This window comes from Anopheles arabiensis, chromosome 3 (assembly GCF_016920715.1).
Source record: "Anopheles arabiensis isolate DONGOLA chromosome 3, AaraD3, whole genome shotgun sequence".
NCBI classification, from domain to species: Eukaryota; Metazoa; Arthropoda; class Insecta; order Diptera; family Culicidae; genus Anopheles; species Anopheles arabiensis.
In genome coordinates this window covers 29,177,674-29,199,877 of record NC_053518.1, presented here as the reverse complement: position 1 = coordinate 29,199,877, position 22,204 = coordinate 29,177,674, and the positions used below count along the sequence as shown (strand labels likewise).

The following is a 22,204-nucleotide window of genomic DNA, read 5'->3' as shown; positions in this document are numbered from 1 at the left end:
TAAAACTGCTTTATTGAAATATAACGCGAAACTTTTGTGTGCTACGCAAAGCCGTTGCTCTTGGTGTGTCGGTTCTTGTATAAATTTGATCGATCTTTTCCCGCTATCCTAATCGCACCAATACATACAAAACAGAAACTGTCAAATATACGCACAGTCCGATAAAAACGCAATTACGTGAAACGCAGTTGAAATATTTCAATTACACGGACCTTGGGTAACCGTGGCACACATTCCTAAACATCGCACCAACAGAACAGAAGCAGACAACATGCTGCTTGTGGATATTAAACGTCTTCGGAAGGTAGAAATATTATCGGCATTGATAATATTTCACCGTGTTCACCGATCTCATGACTGCGTTGGTTCGTTAAGCTGTGCTGAGAAGCGATTGGACTTGGAAAGAGGACCGCAACCGTTTCCTTTTCCCGTTTGCCTGTTTTCTGGTGCATCTCGTAAATCTCACCGTGCTTGCGACTTTCAACACTTCAAAAACGACTCTGGTTCGTTGCAGGGAGAGGTCAAATAATGCGGAGTGGAACTAGTTGACTCTGGAAGTGGAGAACGCAATGCGATTGGATTGCATTTAGTCGAGAGAAAATCGATCCACTCGAAGTAACCGACTATGACTGTTCTGCTGGGCTGATGTCATGCCTTATTTCTTTGAGATGTTGTGCCAGCTTATTCGGAGAAACTTTTCTGAAGTATAGAGTGTTGCGTGCGAGATAATGATTTTCCAAGCTTTGTTGAAGCTGTTTGCTGACTTTGCCTTATTACAACCAAATCTAGAAATATATTCGATACTGACGTGTCTGGTTTCTGTGAATAAAGAAGGTCTCAAATGTCTCTATCGAGAAGGAACATTCGAATGAAATTGATATAGAGCTGTATGATGATCCGAACAAAGTTATTCAACTCATGTTTGGATATTCAGTTGGCATGTTGTGATCCACAAATGGCCCTATGGGAACTTGAGACGGAGTTTCCTTCGGAGACACAGGCAGTAGACGTCTCGTCTTGCACGGAATCTTGAAGCTTGTACCAGCCATAAATGACGCTAATCATGACACACAGACACAGACATAGAAACAGCCTCTCGATCCATCGTCGTCGTCTTCATCGTCCTACACCCCAAGCTGCTTGAGAATAATGAATGACCACAGATTGGTGAAGGAGCTGGTCGGATAACAGCGGCATGCCGTACAATGTCAGCCAATTCAAGCACGGTTTGGGGCGGCACGAATGGGAAAAGGAATTTGACAAAGAAAATATTCTTGGAATAAGGACGCACAGAAATAGAAAGCAAAAATTTGAACATGCAACCAAAGGAAAAGCAAATGAGATTTGGAGATTTCGGATTTGTTGTTTAATAGAGACAACACTGGGAGCAAAGTGGAAATGTTTCCTGGCGACGTGTTGAACTTTTGAAATGACCTAGATTTATTTTCTATCTGAGAAGTTTTTGATTTCGTTGCCCAGCTTTCACACGCAGCAAGAAAAGCCTGGGATAAAGAACATCTGTGCTTCGGTGTGGTGTGATATGAGTGAAATAATGTTGGACAGTTTGGTGGAAGGAATAGATGGTCTGCATTATTGTAGATTATTGATTTGTATAATCCTTTCACTTAATTGCTTTTGTGATTGATTTAAACAACATTCACTAAATGTCCTTGTTTAACAGCTGATAAAAAGTTTCCTACACTGCAAGAGTATTGTTTGTTTACTTGTAGTAAAATGTCTTTTACCTTTTTATCAATAGTGTATAGCTGCGCCCAACGACAGCAATGCTTTTAAGGATTGAACTAATGCCAATGATATAGCTCTAACAATCAATGTCAGCTGCAATCAACTGTGCTCATGTTGTTGATGTCAGCTCGACTATCTTGTAAAAAGGGTTTATCGAATTGGAATCCGACCAAAGCGCAACCAATGCATCGAGAAGCACAGAGAGTAGGATTCAGATTTCGCATGAAAACCTTCGGTCGTTTTCTGTCTAGATGGGGTTTGCGCCGAATGGACATAATTTCAAAAAACAGCCTGTACTACTTTTGCTATCGTTAAACAATATTGCCACGGCTGGAAATGATGGTCATAGGAGCATTTGATAGCTTGTGGTGTATCGCTTACATTGAATCCAATCAGTATTAGAAGATCCCGGAAGTCGAAAATGGTTTCAATGTTGCTGTGAGCTATCAATTTGAATTGCATTTGAACTGAAGTCGCAGATGTGGAATGGCTTATCGCAAACCAAATGTCAGCAACACAGATGTGAGGATGTCTTGGAATATTGTATTCAAAAATGAGCAAAGTGCTTCAAGCAAACAACAAAACTATAGTGTGGAGATGATCAGAAAGGATGTTTTAAAGTGTCTATATTAAATTGAGGATTATAGATGTTCAAGTAAAATGCGAAATGAATGCAATTTGACTGTTTCGATTCAATTTATTCATTGCATCGAAGATTACACAAATAATTGCCCTCGCAGGGTGTAAAAGGACCTTTCAGAAAATATTGCAACAATAGCTTATGGAATTCAAAAAGATAGATTTTTTTTTCAATCTGTAAACATTATTACAATAATAATAATCCTCGAATCCTAAATCAGTTAAATGATTTACGATTGGATATTTTCTATTTCGGAATGAATTTCGTAGTATCACTGATCTTCTTTTTCTATTTGGCGTAACCCGCGATGCGTACATGCCTGCCTGTACAGGCTTACGAGACTTAATTCATTACCAAGCCGGATAGTCAATCCTTGCTACGGGGGTACGGTTCATTGTAGGCTTGAACCCATGACGGGCATGTTATTGAGTCGTTCGAGTTGACGACTGTACCACGCGACCGCCCAAATACTATTCCTGATCATAGATAGCATAAAGCTTTGCAGTTATATTATAAATCCTGAATGTCTACTGACATTCCTTTGAAATGCTTTTGCTTCATTAATTTGCTATCTTCATCTGCAAAACTACGCCTGACAAACGTACTTCTAAATTGAGCATTATTTCAAGCAATTCCGACATCATATGAATATTTCATATGGGTAAGACGAAATCCTAAAATACACACTCCTATATACTCGAAAGCATTGCACTTAATTTTCTTGCCGTGTTGGAGCACACTTAGGACCGTTGGTGTCTCTCGTTTCTATAGTTTCCTGCTGCTTTTATTTGTAGTCTGCATGTTCACGAGCATGTGCTGTGTCAATGGAAATTTATGCAACGTGTGCTGGGAAAAACTCATTTAAGCTGATTTGTAATCGAATCGCTTCTTCCCATCTTCTAGTTCCAAACTGACTCAACCACAGGACTAAAGTGTGTGTAGTTTTGTGCTCTTGCTCTCGTAGATGCTGAACGCGTTTTGTGCGTGAATCTTGCATGAGGAGCTCTTGTATGTGTGTGTGTAATCGGGATTTTTTTTTTCATACTAACATCTAACATGCTTTTAACATGATATAGACCAACTGGTTGAGTAAAGAATCGAATTTGGTTGGGAAAAGGGTCAAAGCAGGTGAACAATATTCTTGGAAAAGGGGCTTAAAGTTGCTACTTCCTAGAAACAACGTACCTTGTTTATGTGAAGGTACTGCTCAATGATATCATGAACCTATAAGAATAATGTTCGGCTGGCTCTCTCTTGTGCCCACCAAAATCTGTTCTCCAACCATACACATGCACAAACTCATGATTTCCCTTCTGATAGATAGCTCACACAGATAGCAATACGTTACCGGGTTGAAGGACTTATTGGTCGGTTAAGTGTGTGGCACTGTATGCAGTTTTATGACCACATAAAGTACATTAATTGTTCGCTGGAAAGAGATAATTCATTTCTGAGCCTCTTTTTCTCATATCGCCCTGGACGCCCTTGGTTGGTGAAAGTCCGAGCCAGACGTTCGACAGTGTTCGAGGGTCCAAAAACCGAATGTTAGGCTAGTGAATAGGCGAACCATGAAACATGAAGTCTGTTGCAATAAGCTTTGAATTTATGGACTACCGTAAAATGGACAACCTACTCGTTACAGGAGCAAGTTAATGGGAAGTTTGATATTCATGTGGATAAATAAAGTATGCAGAAGCTGATATATTGCTGGCTTGTATCAAAGGTATCATATTCGGGAATGAAAGAAGTTCAGACATGGAACGCAAAAAGGTTTAGCATGTAATTAAATTAGTGAAAGAAAGATTTCCATCAGACAACTGTGTTTTTTTAATAATTTTACAACGGTTCACTTTTTAATATTATCATTTTATCATCTTGTACAGGTTTCATAAGGAAATGTTCACTTAATTTTTTTAACAAATATAAATTCAGAACATTTTTCTGAGCGTAATGAACAGTTGAAAAAATAACTATCTTAAAAAATCATTTTTTTTATTATTATAACTTTAAAACTCTTGAGAAAAGAGTAAAAAATCATCTTTAAGCAAACCTGTACTTGAATTGAAGTTATTATATTGGTCAAACAAACCCAATACTCAAACAGCAACCCTTTTAACGGTTGAAAAACTTATCAGACAGTGTGTTTTGTCCTTAGTGGTTTGTTTTTATGTGTGTTTCTCTTTCAAAAAGCCAACGTTGCGAGATTTCTAGAGACGAGAAATGCCACCATTGCAATGGTAGCGGGTTAGTACGGCTTTGAGTGTATTATTCTTTGCGATAGATTTTCACCATCACTGAAACATAGCAAACAAACTACCAAGTATTATTTGCACTCACGGCTGGAACGTTTTTTTACCCTCTGTTTTCTTCGATCGTTCGTTCTTTTCATTCGTAGTCACTCACTTCAAGCTCATGGCTTTCATGGTGACGGCGTTTCCTGTCGTGCGCCATTACGTTGATCAATATTGTTGGTGATAAAGTAGCGTCGGCCGGCACAAAACTTTGTCATTTCCAACGGTACATAAATCATGTTCGAGAGTATCGGCAGAAAAGGTCAACGAGTACTTACAACGGCAGCATATCCCGCGGGCGGTCATTCGATCGTTGGAGGCTGTGTGAAGCGAGTAAAGCGATTTGACAGTGACCTTCACCCGTACGCGATACACTATCACCCCGTAAAGATTGGAGCCTATCGGCGGGTGGTTTATGGTGCCATCCTTCGCTGCTGTCGGAGGTCATTTATCTAAGTGCGCTCGCAATGGGGGTGAAATTTATGATCACGCACTGGTTAGTACCACACCGAGTGAAAAGGGTTTTGTGCTGCCGAGCTGGTGGGTAAAATGTGATTTTGCATGATTGAACATCGTCTGTTCTCAGCTGTTCGCGATCCATTCCTGCGGCTTATCGACCATGTCTGTAGGTTGATGCAAAGAGATTGTGAGCGTTGAGCGTCATGATTGGGTCTTTGAGGTGATATGTTCAAGGGAAATAACACGCTAAACGTACTTTGCTTTGAAGAAAGTGAACACCGTGAGGACAGAGCCACGTTTGCAAAACTCGTTTGACACCTTTTTGCACTGCGATTTAAAAACTTACCTTCAAGATACCTAAGATTGCCTTTTATTCATGGGGAAAATTGACTACATAACTCTTGTATTTGCAACATTCAGAAAACCACCTTCAATCATTCCCATACGCAGCGAAGGCAATCGCTGTAGGAGGAGTGTACTAAATTCCGTCGATCTCAAACACAAAGTAAAGGATTCGATTTATATAAGCTACATTTCAAGTGTCAATATTGTACCGGTGTACGTTTTGTTTGATATGTTCCGTTTCGATTGAACTGTGTCATCTGGGGGATTTTCATGTCACCATCACCGATGGAGGAAGATTTGGAAACAGTTAAATCAATATGCGAGACGAGATAATCTGTATCTTGAAAGGTGTGCCATCATCGGGTTACAGTTGAAACGTTTTGTGGAAATTGGATTTTGGGGATGACACGTTGTTCTTTTCGGTTTGTTGGAACTTTTTTTTCATTTCGAATAAAATTCCAATTTTGTTACCTTGTGATCAGGCTATCTGTAGTTCATATAACCTCTACAAGTAGCAAAACGCATGAATAATGTTTACCTTTGAGCATTGTACGAAAAATCATTCCTTTTTAGCTTTTTCAGTTGCATTATGGCTACATACTCAGATTCTCTGAACAGGAGCAGATGTCATTAGTTTTGTTTGAATAATAGCACTGATAAAAAAATAATACGAATAATATGTAAGCGAATATGATTATTTCAAGAAAGATATTCTAGGATGCCTTATCATGCTGCTGTATACATGGCGTTGACAGGATCGAGCAATGGTATAATGGCAGTTATTTTGTTGGATATTGGACTTTGTGGATACATTCCAAAAACTATTCATCAGATCAGAGCTAACAATAAGATTTTCAATCCCATTGATGTATTAGCTTTTATTTAACAATACACGCAAGCATCGCAGAAATCGTAGGTACAATGGTGCGCAGATTATGAAGCCATACATCTACTCTGGAAGCGACAACAAAGGTTTTGGAATGCTAGGTGATGCTCTAAAGCTGAGCGTGATACATTAATGTATTCTGCAAAATTCTACTATAACTACTGAAGTAATTCATTCCAGCCAAATTCCCTGTAGCCTGCAATGAAAAGGAATAATATCTTTCGTTACAGCAAAAAAAAATACAAATTATTAACAGCCATGTGAAATCCTTAAGTATTATTCGCAAGACCAACGCTTCCTGGAAGGTACGTTGCGATTCAAACTGCATGAACACCAAATTGGCAGGTCAAGCGTATTACAATGATTCAGCCATGATTCGGTACTATATTTGGCTATCCAAAGCTGAAGTCCTGATCTAAAACGAAAAGGAAAGATTCTATCATTTACATGAAACCAGTAAGGGAAGAGACTCGTTTCTACTGTGAATTAAGTGGCAAGATGAACAAGGAATTGCTTTTATCATAGTATTTCAATTGTGACAAATTTTTTTTCTTGGAAATCAAGAAATGTCAAGGTGTAATGAAGTATACCAACGAAAAACTGTCTCAAAAGGAACACATTGTAAAGGCAAACTATTCGTATGTGTTCCTGTTGCTTGTTTCATTATCAATTTCACCGGACGAATGTTTAGCAGGTGTTGGCAAACATCAATTTGTTCACTTCTTGGTACATTTTCGTATCATACTATACCCAACAAGTTGGAAGATAAGGCTTCAACCAGATGACTCTTTTGGGTTGGTAGATGGCAGACATATAGTCCCATTCCTTATCAACATGCTTAAAATATTCGTGACAAGCGAATCAAACGCAACGAAACAGCGTGAACTTTGTTAATGTTAGTGATACGGCAGAACTAAATAACATTCCACCGTCGCATTCCATTCCTGATTCTGCCCTGGTAGTTTACGAATCATCCCCAGCGCCTTCCTCTGCAGTTTTTCTCAACTTCAGCTGCATACTTGCGTGACAACCTTGCTGGAATGAAATTGCTTGAAAGCAGTATTTGGTTCTCTGTGGAAGTAAATATTTAAATACAGATGATGGCACGCGTCCCTTTGTACATGCATGGCTGCTATAAGCATACGATCAACAATGCTGCCCGAATAGTGTATACCAGTTATGCTTGCACTTGCTTTAATTCAATTAACAACGTAGCCTCAAACACATTTCACAAAACAATAAAGTGCTTCTGCTCCCCTTTGATCGGTGCGTGCTGTGCAGAAGCGATGACTTTTGGCCCTGAGGCAGTCCATACCGGTGCGGCAGAGATTCTTGACGAGAGCATATTGGGCTGTGCATCTGACTACGATAATCATCCTTCAATTTGATCCTGCATCAGCAGCACACAGGCGGACGAACACAATGAAGAACAAGCTTTTTTGAGTTTCTCTTCTCTTCTCGTTCAAGCACACCGTTGCTTATGGGATAGCAACAAACAATGAATACGAACGAACGAGCAGCTAACCGATGAACGTAGAAGAATCACAAGTGAACCGGTGGTATCACACCTTTTCTCTTCGCTTCAATATTTAAGAGCAGATCAAAGGATTTTTTCATCTATCAGCTTCTAGAAATCCAGCCAAACGCTATAATAACGTCAAACAATAGCAGATGGGGCAGCAAAAACGATATTCTAAGAAGATCATGCTAATAGTTATTCTCCCAAATAAAATTTAGCAAAAAACTAACAAAACCAAGGTCAGCAAACTCTCTTAGGCTATACACGAGACTTATTATGTTTGGCAGAATACTTGCTAAGACCCGCAACAAAAAGAAATAACGAGTAAATGAAAGTGCTAAACTTATACAGAAGGCCCAATTCAATTTGCAGCAACTTTGTCAACGTGTCCTTATCCTCAAATCTATTATTCAAGCTAATGCGGCTGAGTAAAAGCATTTTTTGTAGAATTTTTCAAAATGCATGTATTTGGCATGAGACTGAATTGAGTATGTTCAGGCTTAGGCACGGAAGCCCTGCCAGTTGATTCGTGTTTAACGAAACACGAAGATCATTCGTTGAGTTCGGAGCGTTCGGGCACGATCGATTAGTTTATAAGTATAAGTGAATTGCGTGAAATAAACTCTCTTCTAATTGTGCAATACAAGGAACAACACCCGGTAATTATAAAACGCTAGAAAAAGTTACACCGAAACGCGAAAGAACATTATCCGAAATCGTAAGATTGAACAAGTATTTTGGAGCATTTTATTTACTAGTGAAATAAGTCGAACACTGAAAATGAAAGAATTTCGAATTGCATAGATAGGATTCTGGTGCTTTTTATTATACATAACTAGTTACATTTTTGTTTTGGCTTTCATGCTGGATGTCTTTTGACGTTTAAAGGGTGAAATAATATTTTTAAATCAACAGAACAAAACAAAAACTTAATTAGTAATGTTTCAATTCCATTCAAATCACAAACTCTATAAACCATGCGAGGTAAACCAAGAAGATTAATCACCTCTCTAAATAGCGCCCGCATTGCATCAAGGGTCTTTCTGAAATAGAGAACGATAACCTAATTGCTATCATGCTTTTATGGCTGCATGACTTAAATTGGTGGTTGAAAGTATGTTCGACGAAAAAATCTTTCCCATTTGCTGTAGAGACATGCACCTACCATGGCCTGGTAAAATGAGCCAAAGAACCTCAACCAAGCGAGTGCTGCTACGATGGGAAAATTTGTGGTTCCAAATGGTGGCCCTTAGTGTGAGCTAAAGCGTGTCTGTATTTGCATGAGAGTGTGAGTGAAGGATGTAGGTCAACCTTTAACCACTAATGAGTTTCGGCAGTGAATGTAAAATTCGATGAAAAACGACAGGTTGCATCAGATCGCAAACCGCCAAAGCCTCCAAAGTTAGTGCATTTCTTCCGAACGACCCCTGCCATGCACCGGATGACCTGCATGTCGAACACTGGCAGTAGATAAAAAAATCCACCGTGGAAGCTTACTTTCGCACTGACACAGTGTACCTAGCATCGCGATAGCGGACGCATCGGGTAAATGTGAAAATTTGAATATTGCCTATCACGGTATCGCTTACGGAAACGGTGCAAGGGCTGGCAGCTGTTATGTTGAGTTCACAAGGTACGCTCACCATAAATGATCACCTAGTTAGGTTTGATTTTTTGCCAGATCCCACCACGGTACGGTGTTCAACCGGTACGACTCCGTGTGTGCATGATGCATGATATTCTATTTCCCCGCGCGAAACATGGAGACGCCTGGTGGCTGTTTCACTCTTGACAGTTGCTGAGGGCGACTGCTGCACACTGCTGCACGAGGTGCGTGTGACATTAGCCAGTTGCACAATCAGCGAAATGTGTATACTGCAAGGAATAGAGGACGTTCGGTGTTGTATTCACCGTGCCAGCCGTAGGACATGCTGATGCAATAAATCATTCAAATGTTGCGCCTCGGGCCTCGATGGAAAGGTTTTTGCAGAGGTGATGGACACATGTGCTGACATTTAGTGTCGTTTTCAACCTATTTTCTTTTTTATTTTTTTCATTTTCCTATTTTTTCTTAGTTTGCTTATGGGAAAGGTATGGTTAAGGGGAAAAGAGGTGGAACGAACACTCACAAAAGCGCTGGCCTTAGTCGTTTGTTCTGTTTTATTATTAAACGTATCCAATTCGAAGAATTGTTGCTTGCTGGTATTGAGCATTGGTTGTACTGGATTGTTTTGGTATTATTCATTCATAAGCATAAAAGCTGTTTAAAACTAAAACCGTTTCAAGCTCCAAAAATGATTTACAAAGAAAATTCTTTATTCTCTCTTTTTTCAGTGATGGCCGCACTGCGCTCTCAGAATGGAATAAATTTAATTTTTCTTTTCATCGTTCATTTAAACCACGGTAAGTGAAACAAACAGTAACAATATATGAACCTTATACTTTATTCAATTAAAAATATAAAGTGTTTGTGTGAAAGGGATATTAAACGTTAGATTTCAGTTCATAAATTCGTAGGTAAATATATAATAAACAAGCAACAAAATAATTCGATGCATTAAAAACATGGAACAAATAATGTGGCATATGAAGAATTTGTTCGTCAACTTCTGTGTTTCTGTCATTGGCTCTAGCACTCTGAGCTATTCAGATAATTGTGTGTGGTGCAATCCATTCTTTTCTAAACTTTGTTTATGAATTATTGTAAATTTACTAATACTTGTGGTATGCTGTTTAGGTGGCAACTGTAGCGATTTTGTGCAGAAAATATTATAATTTAGCCTTTTTACTCCTCTGTGATAGGAGAAGTTATTCAATGCAGCTTACATGTTTGCTCTATGCGATGCATAATGTTCAGTTTCTTTTTAATTTTTGTTTAAGTTAAATATTCGTTTAACAAAACCTTCAATAGGGTATGATGAATTATATACGAAAAGGTTTCATAAAGTACAATAACGAGTCATCATTATATTGGCTTTCTTCGCCACACATTCATACGCGCACAATGAGACTTACACAAGTATTTCTAAGAGCTCAATACACATTTGTCAACACATAAAACATAACAAAGAAACAAAAAAAACTGTTCAGTAGAGTCTGCTTAGTGTTTTGTTCTCTTCAGCCGTTTTGTTTCACATTACCATCCTCAGGGAGCACGTGAACGGCACAGTCGATCTTTCCCAACTCGAGTGTACCACATTTTGATTTATTAGCTCTGATTGCCCTTCAGTACTCCGGCCGGCTCCCGGCACTGTTTCGGGACCACACAGGGCTGATGCTGCATTCGTTTTCCCTCGAGCTATTAATATAAAGCAACCGCGAATAAAAAATATACAAGGCAAACACACATACACACGCCCGCCCAAGGACTCGTTTGGAGCGTATCTTTGGCATATCTTTGTACAATTTAAATCGAAACAATATACGCGGAAAGCATCATCAAGGCGAAGGAAAATGGCAAACAAACGCGGAGGATATGATCCATTGCATAAGCAAAACATTGAAACGAGGCATGAAGCAATACTGTAATCTGCTCGCTACCATTAGGCCAGGTCAACCGAGTGGGGAAACGAACCAAAAACCCGACCTCTCCTGTCTACTGCTGAAAAAATTGAGCCTTTTTTTGCCTTTTTTCTCTTTCATTTCATTAAGGTTAGCTGTGCTATTGTGAGCGTTTGTATGTGAGTACGTTTGCAATGTTTTGTATTTGGCTTAGTGGTTCGCCTTTAGGGATATTTATTCATTAGTTGAAGTGCTGCAAGAAGCGTTGATTTTTCATCATTTCCACGGTCATTGCTTAGCGTGCCGGTGGGAGCCGTTGTCTAGGGAGAATGGAATACATTTTATTTATGTTGTCGATTATTCATTTCCCAAGTCTGCAAGTAAAATTACCCAAAGTGACCGAGAGAAAGATCTCAGAATGCATAGATCGTTAGAAAGTAATGTGCAGATAACAAGAAGTATAATTATATAAATTGAGATTGGTTTCTGTCTCGCAGGACCCTTGTTTGCTTTGCATCAGAGTCAGTCAATGTAAGGAACTTTCGAATGTGTTTAATGATATATTGTTGGTTATCATGCTGTGCCATCGCCACTGTAGCATTTGCTGTTGGCTTTTTATGCATTCATATTCCGATCTTTAAAACCCGAAGGATTTCAATAGACTTTTACTATAGACTTTATTTACAAAAGAATGCTAAAAAAATGGAACTCAACGGAAATTTTTAACGCAACAAGTAAACTAAAACTGAATCTTCGTCCAGATATACCTCTTCGCATCGATCATTTCAAACAATGGATGAACAAATTAACAAAATTCCACGGAACCCCTTCCTCATACATCAACTTGCCATCGAAAGGGTTTGGGAACTGAATCTCTTAAATACACAAGCACAAGCTTTATACATCAACTTGCCATCGAAAGGGTTTGGGAAATGAATCTCTTAAACACACAAGCAGAAGCTCCATGCCGAGAGCTAGAATGGTAAATGGCTATCATATTGAAGGGCCGAGCTTTTTGTGCTATTTCTACTGGCATGCACAGAACTGACAGGAAGTGATAACGCCCGATATTTGGAATCAGATTTTGATGTTCTAGGAGCAGCATCTAGCACAAGAACGGCTCGGTTGGCTTTTCGTCATGCCTGTTTCCTTGATTCTCGTTGAAATTTGGCCGGGAGAAAAGTTATAGAACAGTGTCGTTTGTTTCAGCAGTGCAGGGTTTCTCGGTACGGTATCGATTATTTGTTGAAAGCTTAGTGTGGCAAGCAAGATGAAATTTCTTTGGAGATAATAGATTTATAAATGTATTTCCATTAATCTTGTTCCATCGACGAATCATAAAAAACTGGTTTGGTTGTTTATCAAAGTTTACAACTTGTTAGAGCAATGTAATCATTTATCAGGAATGAAGAAACATACCCTTTCATGAAAAATCACAAATACTACATTCAGAGTTTTCCCTCCAAGCATATGGCTTCAATGTACCTTTTACAAATTCCATAGCATGTTTTCCTTTTATTCTCGTTCTGATATCAGAAAGCAAAAAGGTATTTGTACAAAAAAAACGCAAAAAAACTCCCTTGTTCTTCCTTCACTATCATCGATCGCTCACTTGTCATGCGTTTGCCGCTGTCAGAATACCGCAACGGCCAGCGAAATCCCATCATGCCGGTGCCGGTGGCCACCAGAACAGGCTTGCGTTTTCCATCCGTCCTGCCTGGCGTCGAAATTGAATTTGATCGCAAACATACACACATAACAGCAGCACCATGGTAAGGCTTTTACTGCCAACCGTTAGCGTGGACGAGTGTTGAGTGATTTTTTGTGTGTGTTGAAGCTCCGTTTTTCTGTCTACTCTGCTCATGCACAAGAAAGCGGGACAAGATTGTTCAACGCTCACTGTAATCTGCGTTTCGCACAAACTGAAATCATTTTTTCATTTAACTAAATGTGTCCAAGTTTTGAAGGAAGTGAAATGAACGCAAAAAAGCAGCATAAAAACAAATTGAAAACACGTCAAAATATCATCAAATGTCTTAAAGCTCTCGAGCAGAACGGTGGTTTTACGCTGAGCTCGGGGATTACTTTATTTCTGTTGGTTCCACATCCACTAGAGCAGGCGGCAAAAGCAAAAGGAAACAAAAAAACACATAAAGCGAAAACTTAAAATTACCCAAACGACTACATGAAGCGATCAGGCGAAAATTCTCACACATGCAAGCAAAAACAAAAAAAGACGTTATCATTCCGTGCGAAACGCCTCGGAATGATTTATTAATAGCCATTTACGCTTAACGACAGCCCGAGCTGGTTTCGTTGGTGCCGGAATTGATTTGCATTTTTTGGCAACAGCAGTTTGAATACAGAGGGAGTTAAGGACAGGAGGATACAGTAATTCGCACCAGTCGATTGACTCGTTTCGCTTTCCAGCGACACACATCACATTCGCGAACGCCCATCATATCAATCGTCGAACACACGCAGCAATCCGAAATGATGTAATTTAAATAAATATGGTTCATTACGCTTAAGCCTAGAGTTGATGCCTGCAGCAGGAAGCAAAGCTCAGACACACGAACATTAACATACTTCATAGAAGCACGTTTGGGAGAACAAGAGCTTGGTATGGATTCTGTGAAGAGCCGAGCGGTTCTGTTTTGTTCTCTGCATCGTTCCGATTTTCGGCCCGTTTTTGTAAAGTGTTTACGGTTGTGTTAAATGTGTTATATTGTTTCCCGATTGAAAGTAATAATGGTAACGGAAAGAGAGCGTGCTTGTATTCTTGCAGTTCCAGCAATAGCATTGGAAAGTGTTGAATTAATCGACAGATTTTTGTAAATGGCTGTATCCCATCCTTTCCAATCAAATTAGAAAATGTAACTGGGGGTTTTGGCTTCATGCTAGCGGATAAATCCCATTGTTGTAGAGCTTATAAATTGTGAATGAATGAGATAAAACACATTACACGCACATTTAATGCATGCGAATGAGATGCTGTATAAGCGAGAATGCCGATGGTAATAACGAATAGCAAAAAAAAAAGGAAGCTTACTTATTGTATTCCTTTTTTCGGTGCAGTATACCATCGTGAAACCATTTGTCTTGTTTTTAACGAACATTGTGCAGAGATATCCGATTCGGTGTATTTGAGAACAGACAAATACCCTAACCAGGACAACAATGGCACAAGGAATATTCATGAACTCGGCAGCAGTCAGAACATCTAAGAAATTGTGACCCTTTTTATACACCGAGCAGAATCCTGCCGTAGAGCCGCTCTAGGAAGGTTGGTGCGTACATATTTCGCCTCGCAGTGACCTTTCCGGAGTCGAATGCGGGGTGCATCGTGGGTTTCTGGTTTGATGGTCCCAGGCTCGAAATATTGCGGTAAGATTAGGCGAGTGTAGGAAGTCAAAGCAACGAAAAAAAGAAAGAAACCTCCAAGCAGAAAGGATCACCGGAGATGGAATACCGACACGTTAGCCGGAACCGGAGTCCCTTTGGCTGGAAAGTCAGAATAAACGGCCTTCGCGGGTTCTGAGGAGGTTATTTAAGGTCGAGACAGTACTTTATGGGGTCCCAATTGTAATCCTTTTATCTGTTATCTGCTTTGTTCGTTTTTTAGTGCGACAAGGAGGGTATGGTTATGATAAAGCTCAACAGTTCCAGTAGAGGTAGAGGGCGGCTTTTAATGGCTCGTAAGCATGCACGGCAGTACAAGATGTTTCGCGTAAAAGTGCCCAAAAAATGCCTATTCTCTCCAATAGTGTCAGTATGGGCGAACCCTTTTTTGTGGAACTGAAAATGTATGAATATTAATCTTGGGTTTTGTACCTCATGGTGGGGTCGGTTTGGTTGAACAATGGTTTGGTATGCATGCCAGCACAATGGCATAACAGAACAACATCTGGTTCACATTTGCAATCTGTAAACACGGCAAAATGCTACCCAAGAAGATAAAGAAGCTTTCAAAGCCTATGGACAAACTAAAATGATGTGTTTTATTTTGCTAACCCTTATCAGTAATTCGGGAAGAGCCTGTATGTAAGCAATCTCTTTTTAGAATTTCATTACTTATAGCAATCTCATCGAATTCTAAGCATTTTCAACTATTTATGTCTGCAAGTTAATGGCATAAAATGACAGGAACCTTCAGCCGCACCTCTTGTTTAATCGTATAACCTTTCATTAGTTTCAATCAAAAAACCCAAAAATACATCAATCCTGCAGCTGAGTCTGATTCCCGTTTAAATGACTGTTACTTACTGAAAATAGCCCACTGCCGCACGTCGCATTTCGAAAACATCGATCTACTTCAATCCACGACTTGTTCTGTTTCCTCTTTAACCATAATCAGCACTCAAACCGCATCAATAAATCCACCCAGCGGTCGATTGCTATGTGTCACAGCTGTATGATACTCCGTCACTCCCGTTCTCCTGACGTGCCTTGCGGTGAGAGTGTTTTCCGTTAATTAACTGTGTGCGTTCCCTTGACAGATTCCAATCACGTTGCTCAGTTGCTATTCTGTGAAGCTTCCAGTCTCTGTGTGTACCAGCTGCGTATCCACTGGGGAGGTGTGCCAGATTTAAGATCAACAATCCCCACTACCATACCCTTTGCACCTCTCAGCAGCATGGAGTGGCGATAGCCGAATTTACTGTTTTTCGTTTCGGACCGATTTCACAAAACCGGGTGGGAATCGGCTATTTCCGGAATTGATAATCGATAGGAAAATATGTCTGTGTGCCTGTATGAGTGTTTGTACCCAGCCACAGGACACAATCACACAGCCAAATCACAGGCAAAAAGGGCTTAATTATACGCTTATAATCGTTACCAAACAATTTGGAAAGTTTGGCATTCCGATGGCGTTCCGACCGAGCCCTTCCTCACTAGCTCAGGTGGGGATTATACCGTTAGGAGCATTGCAGGTGCCCTGCAGGAATGATGCAATTTGGAGTTCATTTAGCGTCCACACAATTAACAACCGAATTCCGATAATTGTGGCAGTCCATCGGAATTAACGTAATGGGCTGGGATTATGAAATGGACGGAACGAGTTTGTTACAAGGTAAAAACAAAATGCCCATAAACCTTTGCTAATCAGAATGAGAATGAGGTGAATTTTAATGTTTTACTTGATAATGGAGATGTTTTCTTTCAAGCATAATATTAGCTCGATTCTCCCGAGGGCTTGAACGGTGTGGCATATCACATTGATTGTCATGAGTTATGACTTTGAAGTCTCTTTTTCTTTCTTTTTCTTTGCTCGTAAACAGCTTCCCTTAATCATCGGAATCTGCTTTGCAGTAACTCTAACTATAATTCCGTGTGACGTTCGAACCAATGCCATAGCTTGCCCAGGAGTCATAATTGTACATCAAAAGTCCACAAAAGCACAATCACACGACTGCTAGTAGCGTTTCGTTAAACATTTAAACATTCACACAAACCCACTCTCCTCTACCAACGGCATCCAGTTGCACTTCAACGCAATCACATCACAATCGCCAACCTCAACGAAAAATTATGTGGCGACAGTTGATTTATGTATCTTTATCCATGTGTTAACATCTCACACCTGCCTAGCAGAGCTGTCACTTTTGATTGGCTTTGCTGGTGTTTGCTTTTTTGCTGTACTTGTGTGCCTAAGGAAGCTTTTCGAGCTAGAAGCAATAGACCCGCATTCAACCGCAACGGCTACGAGTGTGAGAGCAATATTGATAATAATAAATATAAATAAATAAATAAATTAATTTACGCTCCAGGGCGATGAACCCAAAGCTTCACAGTGGTTGGATGCAGCTCAATCCAAGGGAGCGGAAAGGCTTTTCCTATGACTGTCATGGTCAATTGAAGTTAGTTTCTTGTGTGTGGAGATCTTAGAACTTTAATGTTATCCCTCAAGGGAAGGACAATCATAGTCCATCTTGTGAAGAGAGAGATACTTTAGCGTAAATTATGTATACCTAAGCATGTTTACTTGAGGTAAATACAACATGCAGTAAGTTCATGTAGTACGTATGAGTACGATGACTTTATGAGTCTCACCGAAAATGATGCATGTTGATGGTTGTGATTGTTTGATATAATGGTCATTCTAGCAAATATTGATATTGTTGTGACAACTGGCTTTGAACTTGAAATCCCAATAATAAATTACATCAAATCCAAATGATTTAAACCGTTTTGTTATTACTTGGAAAACATATTAACTGAACTCCTGCAAAGATGAAAATTATAAAATCTGTTGATAAATGAAGCTTGCTATAATATTTTTCTTTTTTTTCATAAGTTAATGTTTTTTTCACTACAATATTGACATTGAACGGTAGTTGGTTTGTAAAAAATTATAATTTTCCTTCAATACTTGAACTTACTTCAATTTCTTGTGAGCTTTTTACATTTTATGCGCTCTGCAAATCTGTAATATGTCTTCTTTCATAAGAAAGTGTTTAAAAACTTTATTAATGAAAGCAACAAAGTATACAAATTTCAATTATATTCATCCCAAAATCGTGCAGGAAACAGTGTTTTTCATTTATCATCCCGACCTTCTGACGTTTCGATTTCCTGTGTTCGACAGCTTCCAACTGCCACCTCTAATTTGTATCTTTTCTCTACTTTCTCCCATTGCCACCGGATCTGTGGTCATCTATTGAAAACTCCCATCCCACAACACCGACTCGGAAGGCATTACAAAGTCACTGCAGACCTTTTCGGAGGAACAGTTCCTGCTGGAGCTGAGTGATGATCGCAGCAGTTCACCGGTAACGCGTCCTCCGATACGCAACCGGACACCGCCGTACCTTGACAATCTGCACCTTGGCTTTCACCAGCACCAGCAGCACCACCATCAGCACTCAGAGACGAGCGAGAACGAAATTTACGACTCGGACGAGAGTAATCTACGGCGGACGCCGCTAGACCGTGGGCCACACTTTGATTTGTCCGCCTCGAAGAACATTACAGCGCTGGTCGGGAAGACGGCCTATCTCAACTGCCGGGTGAAGAACATCGGCAACAAAACGGTAAATTTCAATTTCAATGGTGCTGTGTATTGCTTCTGTACTTGTTTTTTCCTACCCACAAGAACGCGTTTTGCCCGATTTTGTGTCCTTTTTTGCTTTCGGGATCGAGTTGCTTCCGTACCGATAAATTCTAACCATGTGTTTTTATTTGTTTCTCTTTTTCCTGTGTGTGTGTTTGTATGTGTGCTTCACCTGTTCATATATCACAACACAACGTGCAACGTCCCCCTGTGTGGTTCGTTCGTCCTCGGCAGGTGTCCTGGGTGCGGCATCGTGACATTCATCTGTTAACCGTAGGTAGATTCACTTATACGTCTGACCAACGTTTCCAGGCTGTACATAATCCCCAGACAGACGACTGGTCGCTACAAGTAAGCCCCTTTTTTCCTCTGTTGCTCGATTGCGTCACACGATGTGTGTGTTTTTTTTTGTTATTTAGTGCAACCTCTATCACTCTTCCCCTCCTTCTCGATGAGCCTTTTGAGAGCTTGGGGAAAAGCACAAACGATGAGTCAGCAAACTAAATGAAATTAGAAAAAATGAACCTACTCTGCCTCTATTGACACTCTATATGGCCTTTTCAGGCCATCGATCATGTGCCGGTGGGCGTTGGCAGTAGATCCTTGTGCACACGCACGAACACGCAAGCTCTCAGGAGATTCCGTCCGTGGAGTGTTGAACTCTATTTTTGTCCACTTTATTTTTTCGCCTCTTTTGCGTCTGTCTGTCTCCCACTGGCAGCTGATACCCGTTGGTTCGTTGTTCTTTCAGATTAGATACCCCCAGAAGCGGGACACGGGCGTGTACGAGTGCCAGATCTCCACTACGCCACCGGTCGGGCACTCAATGTTCCTCGCCGTCGTAGGTAAGTGTTCAGCCGCACTAAATGCACGGGGCTGATACTGGTTTAATACCCGTTTAGGATACGTATTGCTCGTTCACTCTCTCTCTGAAAGATTTTTGAGTGTTTCGTTTTTCTGGGGTATTGGTTCATTTCCATTTTAACAGACACTTGTTTTCTTCTTTCCACGTTTCCCTATAACTCCATCTCCATCTGCAGAGCCAATCACCACGATCGTTGGTGTGCCGGATCTGTACATCAACACGGGCTCAACTGTAAATTTAACCTGCATAGTGCGGAACTCGCCCGAGCCTCCTTCAACCATTTTTTGGACCCACAACAATCAGGTAAGCGGAGAACGGGTGTGTTAGTGTTTCTGAGGGTGAGGTTTTCCTTCTTTATGGTGCGTTGGATTATAGCTTGGATGAATGTGGGATCATGATAAAAAGCTTGGGGCTCAAACGTTATCCATTTTGATGTCACGTTAGAAAGAGGGATGTATTTGGAAATAGGTTAAGAGGTGATGTGTTTTATGCCCTAACTGAAACATTTTATAGGCAAGGTAAAGAATAAATCTAACAACGGTTGAGCTCTTTTTGTTAAATAATAGAGGATTCGATGATAGTCAAAATAACATTCAGTGTTTTGGTTATATTCAATAATGTACATCCTGAATTATAAAACATTATGCTCAAATCGATAAATATTCCAATTTGCTGTGGGTTTAATGTTATTGTCTATAAAATTGAGTTATTATTATGCCTTTTATTATTCGTCAAAAGCAAACAATTGAAACAAATTGAGGGAACGATGATAACATTTAATACACTTTTAAAACATAACATGTTTTTGAATCATTTTTAATTACTAAGTTATAAAACATTCACTTGGTTTGACTCGTTGAAATTAGTATATTTATTAATTTATTTATTTATTTAATAACGTCATCAGCTTAGACTGGCCTACATACCTATTCTCAAAGTTTCGATATACTGGCTTATAATGGACTCAATTGAAATTAACATCATACGAGACCTAATGATCACGAATTAGAATCAGGTAGCTATGATGAACGTGAAAACGGTAAATAAATATATAAATAAATAACTAAATGCTTCTGATCGTCAATATGTGCCTCGCAGAATCATTTAAAGATTATTTATACTAACGTTTCGAGAAAAAGTATTGTATAAAGAGATATATGCATTAGAAGTAAAGAGTCTTTGGAGCGAAATCGTCGTCCTGAAATCAGTTTTAAATAGAGCTCGTGGCCTTAAACTCCTGTTAGGGGTCTAGAAATGATTTTTTTTTCGAGAATGGACGGCGCGTCAATGCATCCACTAATGAGCTTATATAAGAAAGTGCAATGAGCCGTCATTCGCCTGTGTCCGAGGGTTCGATTTTACACTTGTTTATAACTGAAACAAACCAAAATATTAACTCATATCTAAATGCTAATTACTGACACTAATAAAAAAAACCTCCAATCACTGTTAAAGGACGTTTCGAGTGTATCTGCAAAAAGTTTTAACTGAATCTTTTGAAACCATCCTTCAGCTTTCCTCGTTCTCCTTATAAATTTAGTATTAATAGCATAATTTAAAAAACGAACTGACAAATAAATGGAAAAGAATAAGAATTAAAAGAAAAGAAAAAGAAGTCTTCAATAACGTACCGAAGCCAAATGAAAAAACGTGGGATCATACTTCGGTACAAATAAATTATCATGGAATATGATCTTGCTTGCTTTGACGATGTGTTCCCCTAACTGCATTCAAAATGAAAATTGCCGGTCAGTCACGTTCGCGTCAAAACTGCGTTTTCGCTGCTTCGTTCTTCAAAATCGATAAAAATGAATAAAACGAATGAAAAGTGTCAATGTCAATTGATTGGGAGCTTTTTTCTTGGTTCGAGAGCATATTCTATTTATTCCATTTGATTCTTCTCCACTTCTCACTTCACATTTTTTGTTTGTATGCAGGAGATCAACTACGATTCACCCCGGGGCGGTGTGTCGGTCATAACGGAGAAGGGTGAAACGACGACATCGTACCTGCTAATACAGCGCGCCCGTACCACCGACAGCGGGAAGTACGTCTGCTCCCCATCGAATGCCGATCCTTCCACGATCAACGTGCACATCCTGAATGGAACTGTTCGACCGCCCTACTCGCTAACCGCGTCAAGGGCAATGACAAATACGACAGTGTTCGCCCGATACTGGAAACATTTCAGACAGTATTTGTCAGGGCTACCGTTGTGTGAGTGTTTTTGTACTTAAATGATGTTTGTGTAATGTGTTAAATATGTAAAAAGTTTCATGGATATTTTAACTTTCCTTTTCACAGTGGGCTCCCCGCTCAAGCGGTTAGCATTGCCGCCCAGCCAGTGGAGTTTGCCGCTGAGTTTAATGGTGCCCAGTATTGCATCGACAGCATTTTTCCTGAAAATCTACGCGTGGACCAACTACTGTCGGTGATGACGGTGAAGAAATTCATCGTAGAACTCATCCCTGACCAATAAGATAAGACAGAAAAGAAATGAGCGGAGAAAAGAACGTTAAAATTCTTGTGCATCGAAGACGTTGAAATAAAATAATTTCGAAGTAAAGTCAATTGTATTTTAATAATTTACCTATCACAAGAAAGGAACGAATACGAGCGTAAGGTAGGTAAATGACTTGAGTATAAGCTGGAAAAAATCAAACGTATTCGAATGTTCCCCCCCCCCTCAATGATCTTTAGATAAAAGTTTCATTACAAAACTGTGTCCATTTCCCCTTCAAATGGTTTTCTTTTTAGTGAGATTTTCCCGTGCCCATTCATTCATTTTAATACTAAATCGTAAGCAGCTTTTTCTTCTGCTTGGCAAATGAAAAGATGCTTAATCAACTGTATGGACATTATTTTAACATCTCTTTTTACTTCCTATCCTGCTCGATG

At 39.7% G+C, this 22,204-nt stretch overlaps 1 protein-coding gene across 6 annotated transcripts in view; it reads left to right on the top strand.

Moving 5' to 3' along the window:
- Positions 1–21,872, top strand: part of LOC120901290 (zwei Ig domain protein zig-8-like) — a 39,024-nt gene extending 17,152 nt beyond the window's left edge. For all 6 annotated transcript variants that reach the window (XM_040309080.1, XM_040309077.1, XM_040309078.1 and 3 more), the window contains 7 exons: positions 10,221–10,289; positions 18,084–18,421; positions 18,676–18,792; positions 19,193–19,286; positions 19,482–19,609; positions 21,244–21,523; positions 21,611–21,872. In XM_040309080.1, the coding sequence (XP_040165014.1) occupies positions 10,223–10,289; positions 18,084–18,421; positions 18,676–18,792; positions 19,193–19,286; positions 19,482–19,609; positions 21,244–21,523; positions 21,611–21,741 (1,155 nt within the window). In that variant the 5' untranslated portion in view covers positions 10,221–10,222 and the 3' untranslated portion in view covers positions 21,742–21,872. The remainder of the gene's footprint in view (positions 1–10,220; positions 10,290–18,083; positions 18,422–18,675; positions 18,793–19,192; positions 19,287–19,481; positions 19,610–21,243; positions 21,524–21,610) is intronic.
- Positions 21,873–22,204: the final 332 nt, after the last annotated feature.